The 22,103-nt window shown below is 36.4% G+C and overlaps 1 protein-coding gene across 1 annotated transcript in view; it reads left to right on the top strand.

The window, feature by feature from the left end:
* Nucleotides 1–4,020: 4,020 nt before the first annotated feature.
* LOC306948659 (ATP-dependent translocase ABCB1-like) overlaps nt 4,021–22,103 on the top strand; it is a gene marked incomplete at its 3' end in the record, with an annotated part of 32,500 nt that continues 14,417 nt past the window's right edge. Inside the window, 17 exon segments of the mRNA XM_079538316.1 lie at nt 4,021–4,115; nt 4,421–4,436; nt 4,439–4,464; nt 4,847–4,978; nt 5,728–5,782; nt 7,908–8,055; nt 8,770–8,833; nt 11,929–12,120; nt 12,705–12,876; nt 13,717–13,841; nt 14,567–14,738; nt 16,528–16,641; nt 17,380–17,490; nt 19,338–19,463; nt 19,656–19,859; nt 20,248–20,418; nt 21,620–21,781. Of these exon segments, the coding sequence (XP_079394442.1) occupies nt 4,108–4,115; nt 4,421–4,436; nt 4,439–4,464; nt 4,847–4,978; nt 5,728–5,782; nt 7,908–8,055; nt 8,770–8,833; nt 11,929–12,120; nt 12,705–12,876; nt 13,717–13,841; nt 14,567–14,738; nt 16,528–16,641; nt 17,380–17,490; nt 19,338–19,463; nt 19,656–19,859; nt 20,248–20,418; nt 21,620–21,781 (1,998 nt within the window). The 5' untranslated portion in view covers nt 4,021–4,107.

The following is a 22,103-nucleotide window of genomic DNA, read 5'->3' on the forward strand; positions in this document are numbered from 1 at the left end:
CCCAGAGAGCTTGTGGATGCCCCATCCCTAGAGGTGTTCAAGGCCAGATTGGATGGGGCCCTAGGCAACCTGGTCTAGTATTAAATGGGGAGGTCAGTGGCCCTGCATGTGGCAGGGGAAAGGGCTCTTTTTAATGTGAATTAAAGTCTGATTCATTGCTTCTGGTGCAAATAAACAGTTCTCATGATTTTGATAGGCATTTAGTGAAGGCTTGTAAGAAATATGGAAGCTTCACACTTCCCCAGTAAAACTGTGAAGTCCAGAGAATAGCAATGTCAAAAAATTAATAAATTAAACTCAGTTAAGAAAAGTTATAGGAAATTTTTGATTATTTGTTGTTTTGTTTGTTTGCTGTCTAGAGTGGACAGACAGCACTTACCAAAGCAGCATTAAAATTTCAGAAGTATTATAAAGTGGAATGGAAGGAATTGTTCTTCCTATTTGCTGTGATTAGGAAAGGGGTGACAGGTCCAATGTGTCTCAAGGGCAGTTTAAGTTAGTCTGAAAGTCTTCATGTTTGCTTTTAGAAATTATCAGTGAAGTGACAAAACTCAAACATCTGTCAAGAATGATAGATGGAAAGAGGATAAACAGGAACTGTGACTGTGGAGTGGACAAAGCAATGGATCTTTGGACTTCAGTGCTCATAGGGGGATGCTGAACAACAAAATTTTTTATTCTGATCATATCCTATGCAATCTAAACTTTTCACAAATTGCATGGAATTGAGTGAAAATGTTTATAAAATGCAATTTAAATAGGGCTATAGAAGGGAGTAAGTCAATATGAATAGCTTTGGTTCTGTATAGGATATGATATTAATAGTATTATACATTTTGTGCGTAATAACTTGATTCTGTAGCCTCCTTTCCCTCCTCTATGGAAGTCCAGCTATCTGTAACCCAAGATATGCTGCATAACCCTCTCAGAATTCTGAGGAAATCACCAGAATCTGTGAAAGAGCTGCAAAAAAAAAGTTAATAGAGTTAATAGAGTGGAATCCTTCGAGATAAGAACAGGAAAATCATAGACAAAGGTGAGATTGTTGAGATGGAGATAGGCAGCAATTCAAGGATTCGAGTGGGAAAAAATTATCATGAAAAAGGATAAAATATGAGGGGAAAAACAGGGTTTTGGAAGATGGCAATTCAGCCACATCACAGATCCATTCTAGAGCAATGAAAACTAGCCCTACCCCACCTCACCAAGAACTTCTTGGCCAATAAAGAGTTCTTTCGTTTTTTATTCAGGGTGTTGATTGCGCTAACACACAGTAGTTAACTTTTGTGTGCAGTAACTAATCAGTAACTGCTGTACATTTTGAAGTTGTGCGTACGCTGTTTTTTGTGCGTGGGAAAAGGGATCCATGCAAAGAGATTCAGTGAGGAAGGCATGAAAATTCAGTCCTTGATTAATTAATTACACTGTTAGGATCTTACTAGACACATCATTGGCTGAGAAAATAGGAATTATCTTGTGGTTGAGCATATGCAACAGTTTTGGAAGCATGAAATTATTATTTCCTGATTGTGCGACAGTTTTCTTCGTATAGGACAGTTCTGATTGATAGAGCAGTGGCCAAGTTGGCAGAATTCCTTTACAGTTCCTGTATAAAATAGTAATTTTCTCCAGCGCGATTATCAGGAGAGAGAATGCTAAAATGGAACATGATACTTTCCTGAGTATTGCAATTCAGAGCTCATTCACAGCTGTTCTAATCTATTCCAGGGCTCAATGCCCTACAATGTTTATAGAATTTCTGGGACACTCTCCACCATTTAATCTACCTGGAGTATATTGGAAAATCCAAATCTCCATCTTTAAAGGAAAATAAAAAATAATGTGTCCTTTTTTCTGATGATAATGCACAAAGGCTTTGAATTATTTGTTCCAGTTTCTTTTCTTCTTTCCCCTATTTTTATTGATAAACATTTAAAAAGGTTGCATTTCTTGATATTATTACAAAATCTTTCTGAAGAAAATCTTTAAAATGATCTTTAAAAGATAAATCTCTCCAAAAAAAGATAATAGGCCATCACGTGATAGTGTTTTGAATCTGGTTTCAAATTTAGATTAACTTTCTGTGTCAGTTGTCTTCTCCAAATCATATGTTAATTGGGTTTTCTCTGTGCTGGCTTGCACTAGATACAAGGATACATTGCACCAATGTGAAATCTCTGAGATGGGAATCTCTCAACACAACTTCTCTTCTGGAGGCATAAGCAGTTGAAACTTCACCAGAAATCATAAGACTCATGATTTTTTTATTTTTTTTATTTTTATTTTTTGCTATTCCAGAAGTAAATTGACTATCAATTTACTCATAAAAGATTAGACATTTTAATGATAAAAGAGGTTTAAATAAATACATTTAGGTAAGTTAATGTGTGAAATTAACCTGAGATAAACCAATAGTGAGCTTCAATACAGAATAATCTGGGTTTCCCAAATATCTGCAGTCAAAAAATTGCTATAATACGAAGAATGTTACTGACAAGACTTGGAAATAATCTGGACAAATGATCACTTAGAGAAGGATTTAATGTTTATCACAGATTATTGTTACAGTACAATCTGTCATTGCAGCAGTGCGCCCAAGAAAGACGACTGAAATCCTGCATTTATATCATGTTTGAAAATCACAGCCTTAATTTAACCATTATGGGTCTCTCCAGGATATTTTGAGATCTGAATAGTCATCTTTCAAAAACCCCAAAAGTTCTTCTGCTCAAAATTCTAGATAATGGTTCATAAATATCATCCAGGACTTGTAAAATGGAAGTGGAAATTCTGTGAAATGGAAAACTTGTAAGTGGAAATCGGCTACTGCCTTAGTAAATAGAGAGTTGAGTAAACCTTGATAATATTTATAAGTATTTTCACATAGAAAAAATATTTGACAATGAAGGTCCCGAAAAAAAAGTATTATCCAGATATTGCATATACAATTGTATACACATTTTGTATATACTATTGTATATACAAGATATGTAGTCTATACAGACATCTTGGGATGACCCATACCAGATATGTAGTCTATACAGATATCAGTGTACTGATGTACTTCTCAGGCAGTACTTTTATTTGCTAACCTTTGGCTTTTTTTTTTTACTTACAGTTGCAAATTACATTTTCTAATGTAATCCTCAGTCTGATAAGTCTTTGCATTCCAAAACATCTTAAAAAGAACTCTTTTTTTTTTTTTTTTAAATGTTGAGGTTACAGATAATACATGAATAAAAGGGACAAAACTGATATTATCAGATTAAGTAAGTTTTGTTTGAACAAACTGATATGAAACTTACAGAGAAATTCTTAAAAATGTATTTGTTTTCTACGACAGGGTTTTTTATTTGACTTTTTATACATTTCACGTATATAGAGTTGTTTAACATATCTATTTTAATAGATGTGCATTCAAAAATCAGAAGAATTCTACCTGAGAAAATTTCTGCTGGCCAGAACTATTTCAAAGCCATTTCTAAAATTGTATCTGTAACTCATCTTGCTATCTTGTTCTGCAATTACTGAAATCAGAAAGAGTACACACTAGCCTAGTTGCTACCAGGACATGCATTGTCAAGTGCCCTTGATCACTTCAGGCGTTATCCTATCAAGGTGTATGAATATCTGAAGGGTGGGTGCAAAGAGGATGGGGCCAGGCTGCTATCAGTGGTGCCCAGTGCCAGGACAAGAGGCAGCAGGCACAGACCAGACCACAGGAAGTTTGCCTTGAAGCCCGGGAGCAGTCTGTGCTTGTGGGTACCGGAACAGTGGCACGGGTACCCAGGGGCTGTGTGTGGGTTCACCTCTGGAGATCTTCAGATGCTGTCTTGACACAGCCTGGGTGCCCCTGCTGCAGCAAGGGCTAGGCCACCTGTACTTAAAGGTCTCAACCAACATCAGCCATGCTGTGTCTCTGTAATTCTGTTAATCTGCATTTTCCTTGCAGGTTATATTACTCCCTGAATTAGGATTATAAGAAGGGAAAAGAGAAAAAAAAGATCAGCTCACTCTTTTTGCGTTACTCAGTTTCATTCTCTCTGGGTGCTCAAGAATGGATTTACCTTCAAGTGTCACTGCCACCTGGAACATTCGGCACCATATATGAGAAGGTAAGCAGGGATTTCTGGAAGGTTTAAGGGGCATAATTAAGCAGAATTGTGAAGAAGTAACTATTCAGATTTATTTTCACAGGTGACTACTTGTTAAATATTCCCTTTAGGAAAGGGAGGCAGGGTCCAAAGTGCACACACTTTACTCCCAGTGTAGATGAGGCAACGAGAGAGGGGAGGGAAAAAAAAAAAAAAAAAAAGAGACAAAGCTGTTCATCATCTCTGTTTTGCATAAGAAGAACAAAGTCCACCCATGCTGCTTGTCCTAGTCATATTAATCTGTTGATTTTCAAATGATCTTTCAGAGAGCTAGAAGCAAACTAAGAACGACTTGCACGGTGAGTCACTGCACTTCTTTTTAAACCTAAGGTATTTTATTAAACTCACTAACATCTAAAACTCCAGATAGCTTCATTCTTTTCTAAATAAGCATACACTTTCTCTCTTTTTTTTTAATTTATACTGAAGTACAAGGAATATGCTTCTATCATTCAAATAAGATTAAATGAAAGATCCACAGCTATCAAGTAGTTAAAACAAAAAAAGTAGGCATTTGCAAGCAAATTCAAAACACTTCTGCTTCTTTCAACAGGTCTGTACTTGCCCTTTGCTAGAATTCACTTGCAAAGTGTGACATTAATAATTTTATTGATTTCAGTAAGTGTATTTTTCTGTCAAACAAGCAGTCATTGAAATTCCTGTCCTTTGCTTAAGAATTGTATGTTTTTCAGTATTATTTTACAGAGAACTATCCTAAATCAATTAAAAATGCATCCTGAAGATAAAAAGCAGAAGTATACTGCCAATGGAAATACATATGAGATCGCTACCTCCATCCGGGATCAAGATCCAGAAGACAAAAAGTAAGTATTCTTATACACTGTAAACATGTTCTTTATGGAAGCATATAAGATTACATTATCTTAGTTTGTATTTTATTGACTTTCATATTTTAATTTATTTTAATGAGGTAGCCTAAGAGCAGAAAGCACAGCTTATGATTAGCATTCATTGACATATTCATTTGGTGCAGAAGGATGATAGAAGCTCTTTTTCTATTAAACACAAATTGTCCACTGGATTGACTATCATTTATTGAAAAGCAATTCCAAAGTAAGAGTGAAGTTATAACATGCATTTGGATATGATATCATCAGATAAAAAATGTATTAAAAGTAAAAGTATGTCAGGGAATTGATGTTTTACATACTTTTAATTTATTCTACTCCCCTTGCATGAGAACATCTAATTCTATAAGTTGTCTTTCTTTTTCTTGTTTTGAAATCTGTATAATACTTCAGTTCACAACTTCCCTGATTGGAAAGGAGAACCATGAGCCCCTCTTGGGGTTGTTGTAGCCTTGAGATGGGAGAACTGTGAAGGCCTTGATTTGAATTTATAGTAGTCAGGAGCTGATGCTACTTACATACCTGGAGGCTTCAATACAAAAATCCAAGAATTCTTAATAAATCAGATTTGTTTTACACAGGTTTGTTCCCCATAAAATCATTTCTTAATTATATTTTGACTGAACAGTATTAATATATTGCATTATTATTTTTGTGAAATATTGTTGGGTTTTAAACGCACTAAAACTGTCACATCTATTAAGGAAGAAAAAGAAGAAGAAAGGGGAAAAGCCTAAAATGGTCAGCCCGTTAGCACTGGTAAGATTTATGCTATACATATATACGTGTACATATTTCTACATGCGTGCACATTTTAAAGTTTAATGTTTTAAATGCTTAAAATAATGTTAAGAGTACAACATATGCGGTCTTGTTTCTACCAAACACTATGATATTACAGAATATTGAATATACTGTGGCAACCAAGCAGTTCTCTGGTGGAAGTGATTATATTAAAGAAATGATCCTATTTATGCGTGCTTAGAAGCTTTCTCGTAGGCAGTTATCATGCTAAATTTGTGCTCAATTTGTTGTTATTATTAGTTACGATTACCATGTTCTTTTGTTTCTTCCAACTAAATGAAAATGGAGTCCTTATGTCTAAGACTACAAATGTCATCCTGTCCTCTAAATTACCTGAGTCACACTCCAGTCACATATATCTCACCCATTACTTATTGGGCTGTCACAGGAGCTGGCAATAAAGGGTACCATGGCTCACATTACACTTAAAAATTATAAATCAGATAATAAAAGTTCTTAAAGTTCCAGAAAACTTAAATTTTCTTTATATTTTAAAATAACTTGTTAATGTTTAATCAAAGTAAATCCCAGATGCTCTATTAGTAAACTGAAATATTCTACATTTTGTGGATGTAATGTGTATACAAAGCAAGAATTATATAGAAATTACTATTAATAAAACTGTAGCCCAAGGTTTTGGCCAGTGACCCAGTTCTGCTTTGCTGTACCAGTTTGTGCTTGTATAATTGCAATAACAATGTAATTTAAATCAATACAACTAGAATAGTGAAGAATCCATTCAGTGGCTTTCTAGATGCTACACAGAGGGAGGGTCCTTGGGAGAGGGACTTTTCTCTGCTATCCAGAGGTACCTGGACAGGCTCTGAGACACATGCCCATGCCAACTTCATGAAGTTCAACAAGGCCAAGTGCAGTGTCCTGCATCTGGGTCAGGATAACCTGAAGCACGGATACAGGTTGGGTGGAGAATGGCTTGAGAGCAGCCCTGAGGAGAAGTGTCAGTTGACGAGAGAATTCAAGATGAGCTGGCCATGTGTGCTTGTAGCTCAGAGGCCAACTGTATCCTGGGTTACATTAAGAGAAGTGTGACCAGCAGGTCTAGGGAGGTGATTCTGCCCCTCTACTCTGCTCTCATGAGACCCCACCTGAAGCACTGTCTCCAGTTCTGGAGCTCCCAGCACAAGAAAGATGTGGAGCTGTTGAGCAGGTCCAGAGGAGAGCCATGAAGATGGCGCCTCCCCTATGAGGACAGGCTGAGAAAGCTGGAACTCTACAACCTGGAGGAGAAGGCTCCAAGGAGACTTGGTAGTGACCTTCCAGGAACTGAAAGGGGCCTCTAGGAAAGCTGGGGAGGGGCTTTTTATAAGGGCAGGTAGTGACAGGATGAGAGGAAAAGGCTTTAAACTGGAAGAAGGTAGATTTAGACTAGATATCAGAAAGAAGCTCTTTATAGTGAGAGTGGTGAGACACTGGGGCAGGATGCCCAGTGGGACTGTAGGTGCCTCCTTCCTGGAAGCATTCCAGGTCTGGCTGGATGGGGCCGTGAGCAGCCTGGTCTAGAGGAAGGTGTCCCCACCTGTAGCAGGGAGGTTGGAACTAGATGATCTTCCAGGTCTCTTCCAACCCAAACCATCATTCTATAAAAGAGCTGTTGAGTTAAATAGCAAGAGGTATTTAGGAATTCAGTCACCTTTGATAATATGTATGGTACGTTAGGAATAATTTTTTTTAACTCTATAATAATGAATTTATGTTAAAAAATAATTGCTGCCTTAATTATCACAATGCTGTTAAAATTTTCTATATTCTGAATTTCAAATGACAAAATTCAAGGGAACAAATGGCATTGATTTTATGCGGCCCCTATGCCCTTTGTTGATATCTTGTTATATTGATAAATTTAAATAGTACAGACCTCTGGATTGGAAAGTTCATTATATAGAAGTTCTTATATTAGAATGATTTATTTCTATACATGTAAGTTTATTTGTAAATTTGTAAAAGTGGATAAAACCAGTTATACAATTCATAGCTTTTTCTTGACTTTCATGATATTGTAGTCATAATGTGTTAACATTCTAATATCTCAATGAAAATGAATTTCTCTTCTTGTTCACAGTTTCGATACTCCACCTGCACAGACAAATTATTAATGATATTTGGCTCTCTCTTGGCAATAGCCCATGGAAGCAGTCTCCCTATAGCAATGATAATTTTTGGTGACATGACTGATAGTTTTGTTACTTCTGGTGACACAAATTTTACAGGTAAAAATACATCCTGTGCAGAGAACAATGACTCATATTTAGAAAACAGCTGGGGAAATTGAGCATCTTGACTTGTCATATTGATGTCAGCAACATCAACTTGCGAACATACTATGTTGTAAATTACTAACTGTTCTATTAGATCCAACAGAAAACATACTATCATAAATGAAAGTACTCATTTTTTTTCTTTTTTCAAGAAAAAAAAGAATCATTTGCTCAATAGCCTTCTTTGCTAAATCAGAAGTACAAAATAAAAAAGAGTAGGAGACGTGCACTGAATGATACCAAAGTGAGGGATGATACTTCCACTTTGGTATCAACTCACTCCTGGATCAAATTTGGTTGTCCTCTGAAATCAAATGTTAGATGTTAAACTTGAGAACAGTCTTGTTGCTTGGAATATTCAATTAAAAAAAAATATATATATATATATTAACCATTTAAATATATTTCTATGGTGATACAGGATAATAACATATGACTATCTTCTGTCAATTTTTTTTAATCAATTTTTATTTTTATTATTTTTTATTGTGTAAGACAGAAATATGGCGTGCTGCCTCTTGTTTTTTGGCATTATGCAAATGCCCTCTGTTTGCAGAAAGGAAAAGAAAAATAAGAAGATAATGAATATTGCTGAAAATCATGCGGGGAAATGAATTTGTTTAAACTTGTTCTATCAAAATTATTTACTCTTTTTTCCTTTCTAAGGAAACCTTTCTACACTGAATTCCTCTTCAGAGATTCTTGACAAGCTGGAAGAAGATATGACAAAGTAATTAGAAATTGTTGTTTCCTCTTTTGTTGTTGTTGTTGTTGTAGTTTCTTGTACCACTTCAACTTCTTCTGATTGAAACTTACTCCTTATTAGATAACGCAAAACATCTGAGATTTCAGGTAGTCTAATGTGGCCTTCAAGGCAATTGCTTTTTCCTGTGAAAAAATCTTAAATTTCTGAACTCATATCATGTCTCACTTAAAAGGAATAGGAACCCTCCCTTCATCTTCAGCAAGCTATTATCTAGGAGTCAAAACATATTAAAGAACTGACAGAGAGTGTAAATGTGAGTATAGAGTTCAGTAACTAAATGCTGAGGAGTACCTGTTCTCATGGCCCTAAGAGATGGTCTGTATGAGGGAATTATCTATTAGCATCCTGCATGTTAGACACGGTACTCCAGGAGTTGCCTCACCAGGGCAGAATAGAGGGGGAGGTCACCTCCTTGTGATGCTGGCCGTGCTCTTTTTCATGCACCCCAGGATACCATTGGCCATCTTGGCCACAGGTGAACACTACTGGCTCATGGCCAACCTTTTGTGCACCAGAACGCCCAGGTACTTCTCCACAGAGCTCCTCTCCAGCAGGTCAGCCTGTAATCTGTCCTGCTGCATGCAGTTATTCCTCCCTGGGTGTAGGACTCTGCACTTGCCCCTGTATGGCTTTATAACAGCATAGGTATAAATTCACTTTTCTGAGTTCTCCAAGCTTTCTGAATAGAGCTTTGAATTATGTTCATTAGTTTGAAGAAGGAGCTGTACCCACCTCCTGTGTCTCCGTATGCCTGCCAGCCGGTAAAGTCACAGTAAACACTGTTTACAGGAACAAAGTTCATACACACGTGTATTCAACTGTATGTGCATATTTGGTTATGGCTTTTACTCAGATAATAGTTCACCTGTTTCACAGAAGAAAATGAACAATCAATTTAGAATGCAGTGAGCACATACTTTCTTGTGAGTTTCAGCAGTGAAGTTACAGAATGTCTTTCACTAGTGTGAATGTTGTAAAGATATCAATCCCTTTTCTAACAGTTTATCATGAAACAAAGTCTAAGCATAAAACCATCCTGTGATGTGATATAATATCATAAAGTAATTATCTGAAGTAATTACTGCTGAGTCTTCCTGCAGTATCATAGATATCATAATTTAGGTAGTTTCTGTGAAGAAGATCAAGGTCAGTATTCAACTAATCAGTCTTCAAATGGGTTAGATATTAACCCATTTTATTAATCAGTTTAGATACAGTTCATTTCATGATTGTAGTTCCAAAGTCCCTGACTAAAATGTATAGTATTTTAGTCACTGGAAATGGACTAAAATTTGAAAAGTTTCAGTTATAAACCCTTGTTCTTCCCTGAGCAGAGCATTCAAACACAGACTTCTGCAACTAGCTCCTGCCAAGTTTCATGCTACAGTTCTAGAGAACCAGTATGGCTGACTTACTACTTGTGAGTGAAATTCCGAAGGTTTCAAAGCTTTTTTTCCCCCCTCATTATTCTCTTTTGTGTGGATGTAGTTTTTTATAAATACATGTAATATACACCATGAATATTTAGCAATAATCTTTGGTCATATGTGCAGGAGTCAGTTCAATTAGATTCAGCTACATTCATTTGTATTCAATTACACAGCCCTGCCAAAAAGAACTTGTACTGGTGGATGGCAGTTGGACATAAGCCAGCACTGTGCCTTCGCAGCCCAGAAAGCCAACTGCATCAAAAGAAGCACACCCAGCAGGTCAGGGAGGTGAAGGAAAGGCTGAATGCTGTGTTGAGGGACATGGTTTAGTGGGAGCTACTGGGAATAGGTGAACGGTTGGACTGGATGATCTTGAAGGTCTTTTCCAACCTTGGTGATTCTATGATTCTATGATTCTATGATTCTACTCTGCGCTGGAGTACTGTGTCCTGATTTGGAGTCTTTAGTATAGGAGAGATGTGGACCTGTTGGAGCGTGTCCAGGAGAGGGCCACAAAAATAAAGCAAGGATGGAACACCTGCACTATGAGGCTTAGAGAGCTGGGGCTGGGCAGCCTGGAGAAGACCCCAAGCTCAAGAGTGAGCCTTTCAGTACCTAAAGGGGGGCTGTATGAAAGAAGGGGATAGATTCTTCAGCAGAGTCTGCTGTGACAGGGCAAGGAGAGATGGTTTCAAATTAAAAGAGGGGAAATTTAGATTGGATATAAGGGAGAAGATTTTTACAATAAGGGTTATGAGGCACTGGCACAGGAGAGGTGGTGGATGCCGCATCCCTGGAGACAATCAAGATCAGGCTGGATGGGGTTCTGAGCATCTGATGTAGCTGTAGGTGCCCCTGTTCACTGCAGAGGAGTTGGACCAGATGGCCTTTAAGGGTCCCTTCCAACTCAAACAATTCCGTGATTTTATGACTCCATGACTTTTCTGGTTTTGTTCTGGTTTATGTACACCAGAAATTGGTTCTGATACCATTTCTGATTCAAATCAGATCTGATTTGATTCTGTTTGAACATTTGAAAACTGTAGATCAAAATCAACTTAAGCTTGACAAATACATTGGTTTAAATGTTCCTTAGTTTTCATATGATACCTTGCTTGTGGCAGAGAACTGAATTCACTTAGAAATAAAATATCTGTTTCGATGTTTTTAGTGGCATTTACTTGAAATAGATGTGTTCTCAAATGGGGAAAAATGTATAGCATGCATGCATATATATTTTTTATAGACAAGCATGTTGTATTACATAAATGCGTGAGAATATAACACACAGGATATAGGAATAGGCCTGTATGTATTAAATAAAAATTGCTATGATATGGAAATGTCAAAAAGGATACTGTGTCTGAAATATGGTTCTAAAATAATCATCTGAGATTCTTTTAGTTTTTTTATACTATGCTGCCAAGAAGAAAAGATAACTCTTATCTAATAGCAGCATGATTTATTTTATTGCATCTCTGAAAACCATTATCAATTGCTTCTCATAGAAATCTAGGAAATTTTCAAGAAAAGTATAAACACGTAAATTCTAATTCGGATTTAAACCAGCAGCAGTGATCACCAAGCTAAATACAGACTAGCAAGGTAATTATTTTTTTCTTCTTGCAGATATGCATACTACTATACTGCAATAGGAGCTGCTGTTCTTGTTGCTGCTTATGTCCAGACATCATTCTGGACACTGGCAGCAGGCCGACAAGTTAAAAAAATTAGAGAAAAATTTTTTCACGCAATTATGAAACAGGAGATTGGATGGTTTGATGTAAATGATGCAGGAGAACTTAACACTCGGCTCATAGAGTAAGTATATTATATCTTCTGCAGTGTTGTTTCACTTTAATATGTATGTATGGCTTGTAGGAATTTTCTATTTTTGATTTTTTCAAATTTATTTATTTGTGAATCTCATACAAGTTATCTCATGGTGAGAGCTGCATAGTTTGAGATTAACATCATGAAAAAAGATACAAAGTTCTGTTCACACTGGGAGCTGAGCAAGGTGATGACTGACACCAGTAGTATGAACAGTTTAATTACTTGACAGACTTTCTCCTTGCTTACATGAATGGCTTCAGCTGCTCCTCCCAGATATCTCACAGTTTCCAAATAGATCCAGACTTTAGGATTAAAAAAGTGACAGTAACATTCCACTGTGAGCAATTTTCAACCTTCTTGGAGGAAAACAGTCTTACAGAATTACATTCTCACATGAAATAAGAAATTTCCTATGACTATATTACATACTTCTCTATCTTTAAGCAAACTGTTGGTAACTCACTGAACAATAAAGGCTTTTCTCTACACAGGTGCCCATGTAACAAAACTGATAACTTTTCTGTGGTTTGTACATTTACCTTTGTGTCTAAATGTAATTTGTTTTTCAGTGATGTCAGCAAGATTAATGAAGGAATAGGTGATAAAATTGGATTGCTTATTCAGTCAGAAACGACATTTATATCAGGATTTGTTGTTGGCCTTGTAAGAGGATGGAAATTAACCCTTGTAATACTTGCAGTCAGTCCTGTCCTAGGACTTTCAGCAGCCCTCTGGGCAAAGGTAGGTTGATATATGTTCAGTGTTAGGTTCTTATACAGGGTAGATAATTACATGAATCCACATAGGTGTATTCTTACAGTTGGAATGTATTGCTTGGAGCAAATTCAATGGCTTTTGAGAACATCTATGAACATAAGCTGGACTGTGTATAAGTGCCCTTGGGTAGTTTGAATTTTATACTTCTGGTGGATTGGACACACTGGCTTTAATTTGAAGCAGTTTGTGTCAATATAGCATATTTTATACAGAGAAGGATGCAACTCAGACAATAAAACACAGATCTCTTACAGTTAAAAATTCATTCCTTCTATATGAAGGAATTGCACTTCCTGGATAATACTCAAATAAATTAGGCCAAGCTGTGATCACTTAAATGAGAGAAGTAACATGGGATTGGAGTGCCTTCAGTTTGTATAGTACTTTCCTTAAATTTCAAAGATGAGGTAAGCTTTATTTTTTCCAAGTGAGTGTGTTAGGGAAGATGTCAGAGTAGAGAGGCATTTGCCACATATATCTTCTAGCTGAGAGTCTTTGCGGAGTGTGGCCAATTAATGTAAGTCTTGAGCCCTCTGGCTAAGGTAGCCAATGATGAGAATGGGCTGAGGAGATCTGCCTGAGAGGAGACCCACCAGCTCACTATAAGCAGTCATCTACTCTCTTGCACAGGGTGAAGGCAAACTGTAAAATCTGACTGAATTCATAATGTAATTAAGACTGTCTATATTGAACACTCCTGCACTTGTACATAATATAATCAAAAGGCTTCACAGTGGTTTTTGTCAGTTAAGTGCTTGAGATCATTCTGCTTTTCTTAAGTCAGAATATTTGATCCTGTATTAGATTCTCACTGCATTCACCGATAGAGAGCAAGCTGCATATGCAAAAGCAGGAGCTGTTGCAGAGGAAGTTCTGGGTGCAATCCGTACTGTAGTAGCTTTTGGAGGGCAAGAAAAAGAAATTAAAAGGTAAGAGCAAAGCTTACTTTCATCAGCTATTGTGAACTATTCATTTCAGATAGTTTCAAATTTTTGAGCATCTTCACTGCTGAAAGTCTACCCAAATAAGTAAACACTGCACTTCCTGCACTTGTGGGCACTGGGGCTGGAAATTGTCCGTTACTGACTTCTATGTGTTGAATGACACTGACAAATGAAGAAACTGACAAATTAAGTTGGGGTATTTTCTCTACTCTGGAAACTGCATAACCTACTTCAAACAGTAAGTGACAGCTTTAAACGAAAAAGTCCTGCTGTGAGAAACAATGATGGTGTCTTTGGTAATCTGGTTATACCATAGGGGTCTTTTAAACAATATTTCTATTTCCACTGTAATGCAGAAAAATACTGTTGTGATGTGTCTTAACCTTTTATTAAGCTAACAACAAGAATCTCAAAACCTGTCACGAATGGTTCACAGAGTTCACTCAACCTGGGGTTATTTAAGGAACTCACTTTTTTTTTTTTTTTTTTTTTTTTTTGTTGGTCTGCCAGATCTACTGATGTTGGCATTTTTTTTTATTACCTTAAGTTATCTCTATGCCTGTCTATCTACCAGACTTGCCTTTGTGCCTCCTTAGGGTATTATATAATACATTGCATACATTATAATACCCACAATAATTCATCCACAGTTTTGGGTGCTGTGTACCATGTCTGAGTTATTTCAAGCTTCTGGGTTTTTTTTTTTTCAGATACCATAAAAATTTAGAAGATGCTAAACGCATTGGAATAAGAAAGGCTATTACATCTAATATTTCTATTGGTGCTGCTTTCTTACTGATATATGCATCATATGCACTGGCCTTCTGGTATGGAACTACCTTGGTCTTAACCGATGATTACACTATTGGCAAGGTTCTTACAGTAAGTATTTATCAGTAACTTTTCAATTATATTCAGAAATTTTACACTGAAGTGTATTTTGGGAACTTAATTGAATATATTCAGAATGATGTTTCAAATTGGAAAAATAGTTTCCTTTCTTCTTAACGAAGAAGATTTTCATAAATATGTCTACATGTTTTTTTGATAGTATTTCAAAATCTACATCAAACCAAGTTAAATATATATTATTTTAACTTGTTACATCTTCTCTGACTTCCATAAGCTCACGCTGATATAGAAACAGCTCAATCAGAAACTGAAGTATGGTACCCTTCCTAGTTGCTGTTTTCAGGTTTGTGGGACTGAATGTGTTTTCAGGATGCAGAAAGAAAAGATTTTTTTTGAGGTGTGGTGTGATTAAATAGATTTGTTTGTTGATACTAGTATTTTGCTCCATAAGCCTCTGGAATCTCTTTTCAATATTCATAAAATGCAAGGGGAAGTAATATAAGACTAGGAAATATGTCACCATGTTACAACCAAAAGAAGAAAAGCATAACTTCATCATTACTTCAGTTCATCTCTTGAGGAGGCAACCGTTCTATTTTTGTGTGAGCTATCCAAAGAAATGCGGCAAAAAATACAATTTCTTCAACCATGAGGAAGCCCAGCCAGGACATCTCTTAAAAGCTACCCGCTTTATTGTTTATTTGTTAGTTTGTTTTGCTTATGAATCACTCTGATTTGCAAAAAAAAAAAAAAACCCTGATATCTGATAAGAGATATTGACTCTTTGGAATCTTTGCCAAGCAAGGCCAATTTTTTATAAAGGCAGGCTGGCATACAAAACATTTCAATCATGCTCAGACAATTACTCATGTTGTTTTTTGTAAGTTCATGTAGTAAACAGTAGAGCTTCGTTGGAGTCTTTGCCAAAGAATATTTGAATGCTAGTTTACACGTGTTCAAGGAATGGCTGGACAAAATATATGCAGTAAAATTCATTGAAGATATTAAATATGGAAAAACAAACTGCCTTAGGAAATCCTCTGATCCAAATACAGTTAGAGTCTATCAGAATAGCAGGGAGAAGTAGAACAGCATCCTGCTCTGTTCTTGCATGCCTTATTTTAGGTATCATATCTGTGAATGGCCACTGTTGGGGAGAAATGATCGATGTGATGGATCTCTGGTTTAACATACCAACATGGGCATTGATATGACCTCTCTTTGAGGTGTGTCTTTTGGAACCAGCTAAAAGCTAGTATGTTTCTCCAAGCAGATAGTGTACTTTTAGTAAATCTGTTCTGTTCATTCGTTTGCTTTGTTTTCTTTTTCTTGGTTGCTTGCATTCCCTCTCTTTAATTCCTACAGGATGAACATTTATTTGTTTGTGGTGGGAAAGGAGAAAAAAACCCTATCACTGTGAAAGCAGAAGGTGCTTTGCAGATCAGTTTTGATCTGCTATATTCATCTTGAAGCGGAAATACACTGTTAGGTGTTTGGGACATCTTTTGCCAAAGAATGTGTTAGTACAATAAATCCTGAAACATCAAGAGAACTTTTTTTTTTTTTTTTTTGCATAAATTTGGAAAGATTTATTCTCAGTTGTCAGTTTGTTTGCAGTATTCACACTGGGCAGAATCATAGTTTTCATCTGACTCTTAAAAAGGCCTTTTCTTAATGTTATTCTCTATTTAAGAGAGAGCCTTTCATTTTTTCTTTAATTGTCAATTACTTGAACTGACCCAAAGTTATCTAATATAAATAAATGGAATTCTCTGCTTAAATAAGTCTTGCTATATGTCACCATGAATATTTCTTTCAGGTCTTTTTCTCTGTACTGATTGGAGCTTTCAGTATTGGACAAACTGCTCCAAGCATAGAGGCATTTGCTAATGCAAGAGGAGCAGCCTATGCAGTCTTTAACATCATTGACAATGTGAGTATCCCACCATTGTTCTGAGACCTTTTTAAAGACTTCTCAGAGACCATTCCTTTAAAAGTGCATATGACCATAAGTTTGAAGGACAGTAGTGGCACCAACAGCAGCATGATTGTCTGCAAATCTATGAAACTACTTGCTAACCTGGGTATGTGCTTTCAGAGTCTGAAATCTGGAATGCTATGATTTTATAAGCTAATGAAGTTATGTAAATGCAATTACAGGTTTTGAATTGTTCTGAAGACATACTTTGAGTTGTAGACCTACCCCCTGATAATAATGAAAACAGTAGAAATTAAGAACTTTGTTGAATGATTTCTACATAATAGTCAGTGGATCAATTCTTTCCCACAAAGATGATTTCAGCAGAAAGAGCAAAGCTCTCAATGAACAGAGTATGAGCAGTTCATCCGAGGTGATCTGTTCAGGTTAATCAGACAGTGGAATGAGTCTCAAAGTACAGCTGGCAATGGATATACTCTTAAAGATGATGTATTAAATTCACATGAAGTTTTAAAAGGAAAAATTATAAAAATTATTTTTTCATTAACAACTCAGCAAGGTAGTAATGAGGCAGTCAACAATGCAATTTACATGCTTCACAAGTCTCCTCAAAATCAGTTTAAAATTCTATTTAATATCTCTACAGAACAATGATACATTGTATGACGTCCCTATGAACAAAAAAAGTCATTAGGAAATAAGCTTTTCCTCTGCTTGATTTATTTCTCACAGGAACCTCAAATTGACAGTTATTCAAATGCAGGACACAAACCAGACCACATTAAAGGGAACTTGGAATTCCAAAATGTTTTCTTCAATTACCCATCCAGACCAGATGTTGAGGTATTGTAAATGCAACTTGAAATGTAGATAATAAGCTAAGAAATAAAAAATGAAATAAATAAAATTTTCTTGAAAATGTAACAATTCCAGGTTGATTTTCTAAATCATGTAAAAGTATTGTCATCATAATGACAATGAATTAAGTGAACAGACATCTATTGATCTCATTTCTAAGTTTATACTGCATACTGCATAGTATACTAGTATACATAACGTACTGCAAGTATGATATGAACAGAGAAATTTCTCCCCTCTGGTGTCAGACAAAATTATAGAGAGTAAAGGCTACAGCAAGCTATTAAAAAGTGCCATATAAATTAATTATTGTAAAGAAGAAAAGGGACTTCAGATAACTCCGAGGAGTTCATTACTGCTTAAGTTTAAGCTACCTGAGGTAAAGTTAATTCTTCTTTGCAACAGGATTAAGTACAGCAAAATAACTGTCAGGCATGAAGACTGCAAGATACTTCCTACCTCATTAGACAGATTTTTCAACCATCCTTAGTACCTCTTCTATGTTTTTTCTTAGAAACAGCCTAAATTGATTTTATTTTAATAGGAAAAAAGATCATATCAATCATTAACTGAAATCAGTTGTAATACAAACATTTTAGAGCAACTTCTTTTGCTACATTACATTTTGCTTTACCTACATTAGGTTTGTTTGAGTTCTAGGTAAGGTCTGTAGACTAAATCTTTTATAGCATTATGGCCAGAAGGTTAAATACGACAGTTTCATGCATTTTTAACCATTATTACTTATGAAGGACCTCTTCTTTTGATCTAGAATGATTATAGCAAAGTAAGACGTACTAGAAGTTATATATCTGTTTTCTTGTCCTCAAAGAATGAGGTATATTTCACTTGAGAACATAGATATTAGTACCAACGGTGAAGAGGCAGTGGTAGTGTTTGGGATAGAAAATTAGTAAGAGATGCTGATGAAGACACCGGGCTGCAGCATACTGGGGAGTATTGGAATGTGTCAGTGCATGTTTGTACATTCTGAATGGAAAAATGCACTTAGCCCTAATGTGGATGCTATCTGTCAGATTTGAATAGTGCATTGCATATTAGTCCTTCCATAAAACTAGCAAAAAATACTCTTTTCTCCATTTCAACAAGTATTTCCAACCACAGAAGTTATATAAAGTAGTGAAAGCTGTGCTGACTCGTTACAGCTGTTGTCTGAATAAAGTAAAAGTAGAAGTTAAAACAATATATTATTTTATTTTTCATTGTTAGATATTCACACTATTCAGGTAAGCAGGTCAATATTGTATCTTCCATGCCTGTGAAATGAATATTTTACGGTACACGAAAGTTATATATTATGCAACAAAATTTTACAATTGTAGAGAAGCCCTTCCAGAAATTACAATCCACAGGGGAAAAACTAAAAATACTTCAGATTTAGAAATGAACAATATGGGTGTATTCTGTTAGTTTTAAGCTCGTTTGCTGAGCAGTGGTACCATACCTATAGGTTACATGGTGCACTGAATGAAAAGTTGAAGCAACATAATATGGGAATATTGTTTCGTATTGCTGTATTCTAGGTAAAGGGACTAATCATATTATTATTATTCTGTCATATAAATTGGTTCATTGTATGGTTGACTGTGAAGTGTGTTGTACAATGTATTTATATGGAATCGGATGTGTTGTAATCATGAAGAAAATTTAGCACAACTCATCAGTGGTACAAAATTTAAACTCACTTGATTTTAAATGTTATATTGTACTATACACTTCTGAAAATATGAAGGATGTTTCACTGGAGTCTTTAAAGTTTCTGCAAGTTTACTCTGATGTTTTGCTTCTGGCAACCTTTCTCACATGCACAGATACTGAAAGGCTTGAATCTCAAGATTAATTGTGGCCAGACAGTAGCCCTGGTTGGTGGCAGCGGCTGTGGAAAAAGTACAACTGTTCAGCTCATCCAGAGATTTTACGACCCCAAGGAAGGCACGGTAAGACTCTTCAAGTGAGCAGACTGCTCTGTGTTCTAACGGCACAGCTGTAAGAAGTCAGCTTCTGGTCTCACTGCCCTTGTTCAAATGGCATGGCCAAGTGTCCCCTAAAAAAGACAGGCTTTGGGCTGGGGAGAGAGTTCTTGACAACAGCACTTAGTAAATGGTGCTTGTCTGCTTCCCCTGCTGTAGATTACCATCGACGGGCAGGATCTGAAGAGCCTGAATGTAAGATATCTGCGGGAGATTATTGGTGTGGTGAACCAGGAGCCCGTGCTGTTTGCTACAACTATTGCAGAAAATATTCGTTACGGCCGCGAGGATGTCACCCTGGAAGAAATTGAAAAAGCTGCCAAGGAAGCTAATGCTTATGATTTCATCATGAAGCTCCCCAAGGTAAGCAGGCCAGCTGTCCTGCTGAAACAATTGCTTTTCAACCTACTCACTTAGCAAAGCGTTTCTCAGAAGGGCGTCTCCTGAACAGAGGAACCTCTTCCCGGAGCTGTGAATATGCAGAGCTGTGCAGAGCTTCCTCACCACTTTTGAGATTAATGTAAACTTTAAATTATTAAATGATGGCTGGATGAGCATGTAGGAAACGGAGAGAGTTCTAGGGACACAAACAGGAAGGCATATTTAAGCAGATGCTTAACATGCAGTGTTTTAGAGGAAGAGAAGATGCTGCTGGGGCTACTAACGCTGAGGTGCCTTTTCTGCACACTGCCTTTCCTTGGTGAGGGGACCAAGCTGACTGTTGGTGGAAATGTGTGTGCTTGTCTTGCAGAAGTTTGACACTGTGGTTGGAGAAAGAGGGGCACAGATGAGTGGAGGGCAGAAGCAGCGAATAGCCATTGCCCGTGCTCTGGTTCGCAATCCTAAAATTCTTCTGCTTGATGAGGCAACATCAGCTTTGGATAATGAGAGTGAATCCGTTGTGCAGGCAGCGCTGGATAAGGTCGGTATTGCTTTTTTATTTGAAGAGCTGCAAGAAGTTGCAATTCCAAAAACTTTAAAATAAACCTGAACTTGCAAATATTCACTGCTCATTCAAAGAATTGGAAGCACTTTGTATGTGCCCATGGAATTAAGTTAATGATGTTAAGAGCCAGACTGAACTTCACCAGGCTTTCCCAAAAAAACTTTTGGAAGTTGGAAGTGCTCAATGCAGACTACTATTCCCAAGCAGGAATCCACATGGGCTATGTTCTTATTAACAGCAAAGTAATTGGTTGGTTGGGTTTTGAAGAGTTGAAATAAAGCAGGTAAGTAGGAGCCTAAGATGTACTTTTCTTCTGATTTTTATTGAAAGAATTGCATCGGGACCTTTTAAATGCAAAAGGTAAACAATGATTTCGCAAATATTCTCTGTATAGATAATTTTTTTGGTTTCTACATGTATTACAGAGAGGTATCTGTTTCAAGTGAGGAGTTGGAATTATATTTTCTGCATTATTAATCTTACATTAAAAAAAATCTCAGTGTAAATAACATCCCCTGCCATCATCTGTCCTATCGATATGCATGTAATTGTCAGTGACCTGCTTAATTTGTTTTGAAGCCTGACAGAGAGAATAAAAGCTACCAGCATGTTGTAACATTGGTAGCAGTGACCCATTAGTAAACACTCCAAGGAAACATTTCCTTCTGTTAATGTGAATACCTCTAGATTCTCATTCTGTTCTCATGGTAAGCTATCTCATTAAGAGATAGCTGATCCCTCATGTGACACAAGAGTCTCTACATTTATTCTGGGGCCAGACTACCGAATGTTGTTCTAATTTTATCCAGACAGATTCTATTTCAGCTGCCTGTACTGTAATGCTTTCTGCTGGTGCCATTTGGAATAATAGTGCTGGGCAGAGAAAGACAATTTCTGGAAAAATATTGATGGAAATACAGTTAACAGCATTACAGTAAAAGTTAGTTACATAGCTTTTATTGGTCAGATTACCTTATAAAAATGGCTCCTTCTAAGCCCTTGCAGAAGACCTGGGGTTGTAAGATACTTCTTAAAATCTGCTTTTTCAAACTTTTAAAACTTAATTTTTTCTCTGTATTATTTTAATAGTTCCATTAGGTCTTACTCAACCATAATGTGAAGATCAACTCTTTTGAACATACTTGGAAATATTTATTTTAACTATTATTATATCTAGGCAAGAGAAGGACGGACCACAGTTGTAGTAGCTCACCGTCTGTCAACTGTTCGAAACGCAGATCTTATTGCTGTGTTTGACAATGGAGTTATTACAGAACAAGGAAATCATTCTCAACTAATTGAAAACAAGGGAATCTACTACAAACTTGTGAACATGCAGGTACATTTTTCCCTGCTTTGCCTTTTATTTTTATGTGTTCTGTGCGCATAATTATTATGTGCTCTCAGAAGTATTCTGTAGGAATTCTGCAGTCTGCTTTTTCAAGAGCAAAAATATTTTGGAGATTAAACAACCACATTTCACACCAGAGGTATTTAAACCCAGGATATTACATTTTTAAAACCTTTCAGGGATTGAAACTTACAAGGTTATTTTATATTCAGCTATTAAAAAGCTAATATCAATAGCCTATGATAAAAAGTAAAATATGGTAGTGGATTACTGGAGGGATAAGACATGCATATTTAAAGTGTTTGATTAT

This window comes from Tetrao urogallus, assembly GCF_951394365.1.
Source record: "Tetrao urogallus genome assembly, chromosome: 7".
NCBI classification, from domain to species: Eukaryota; Metazoa; Chordata; class Aves; order Galliformes; family Phasianidae; genus Tetrao; species Tetrao urogallus.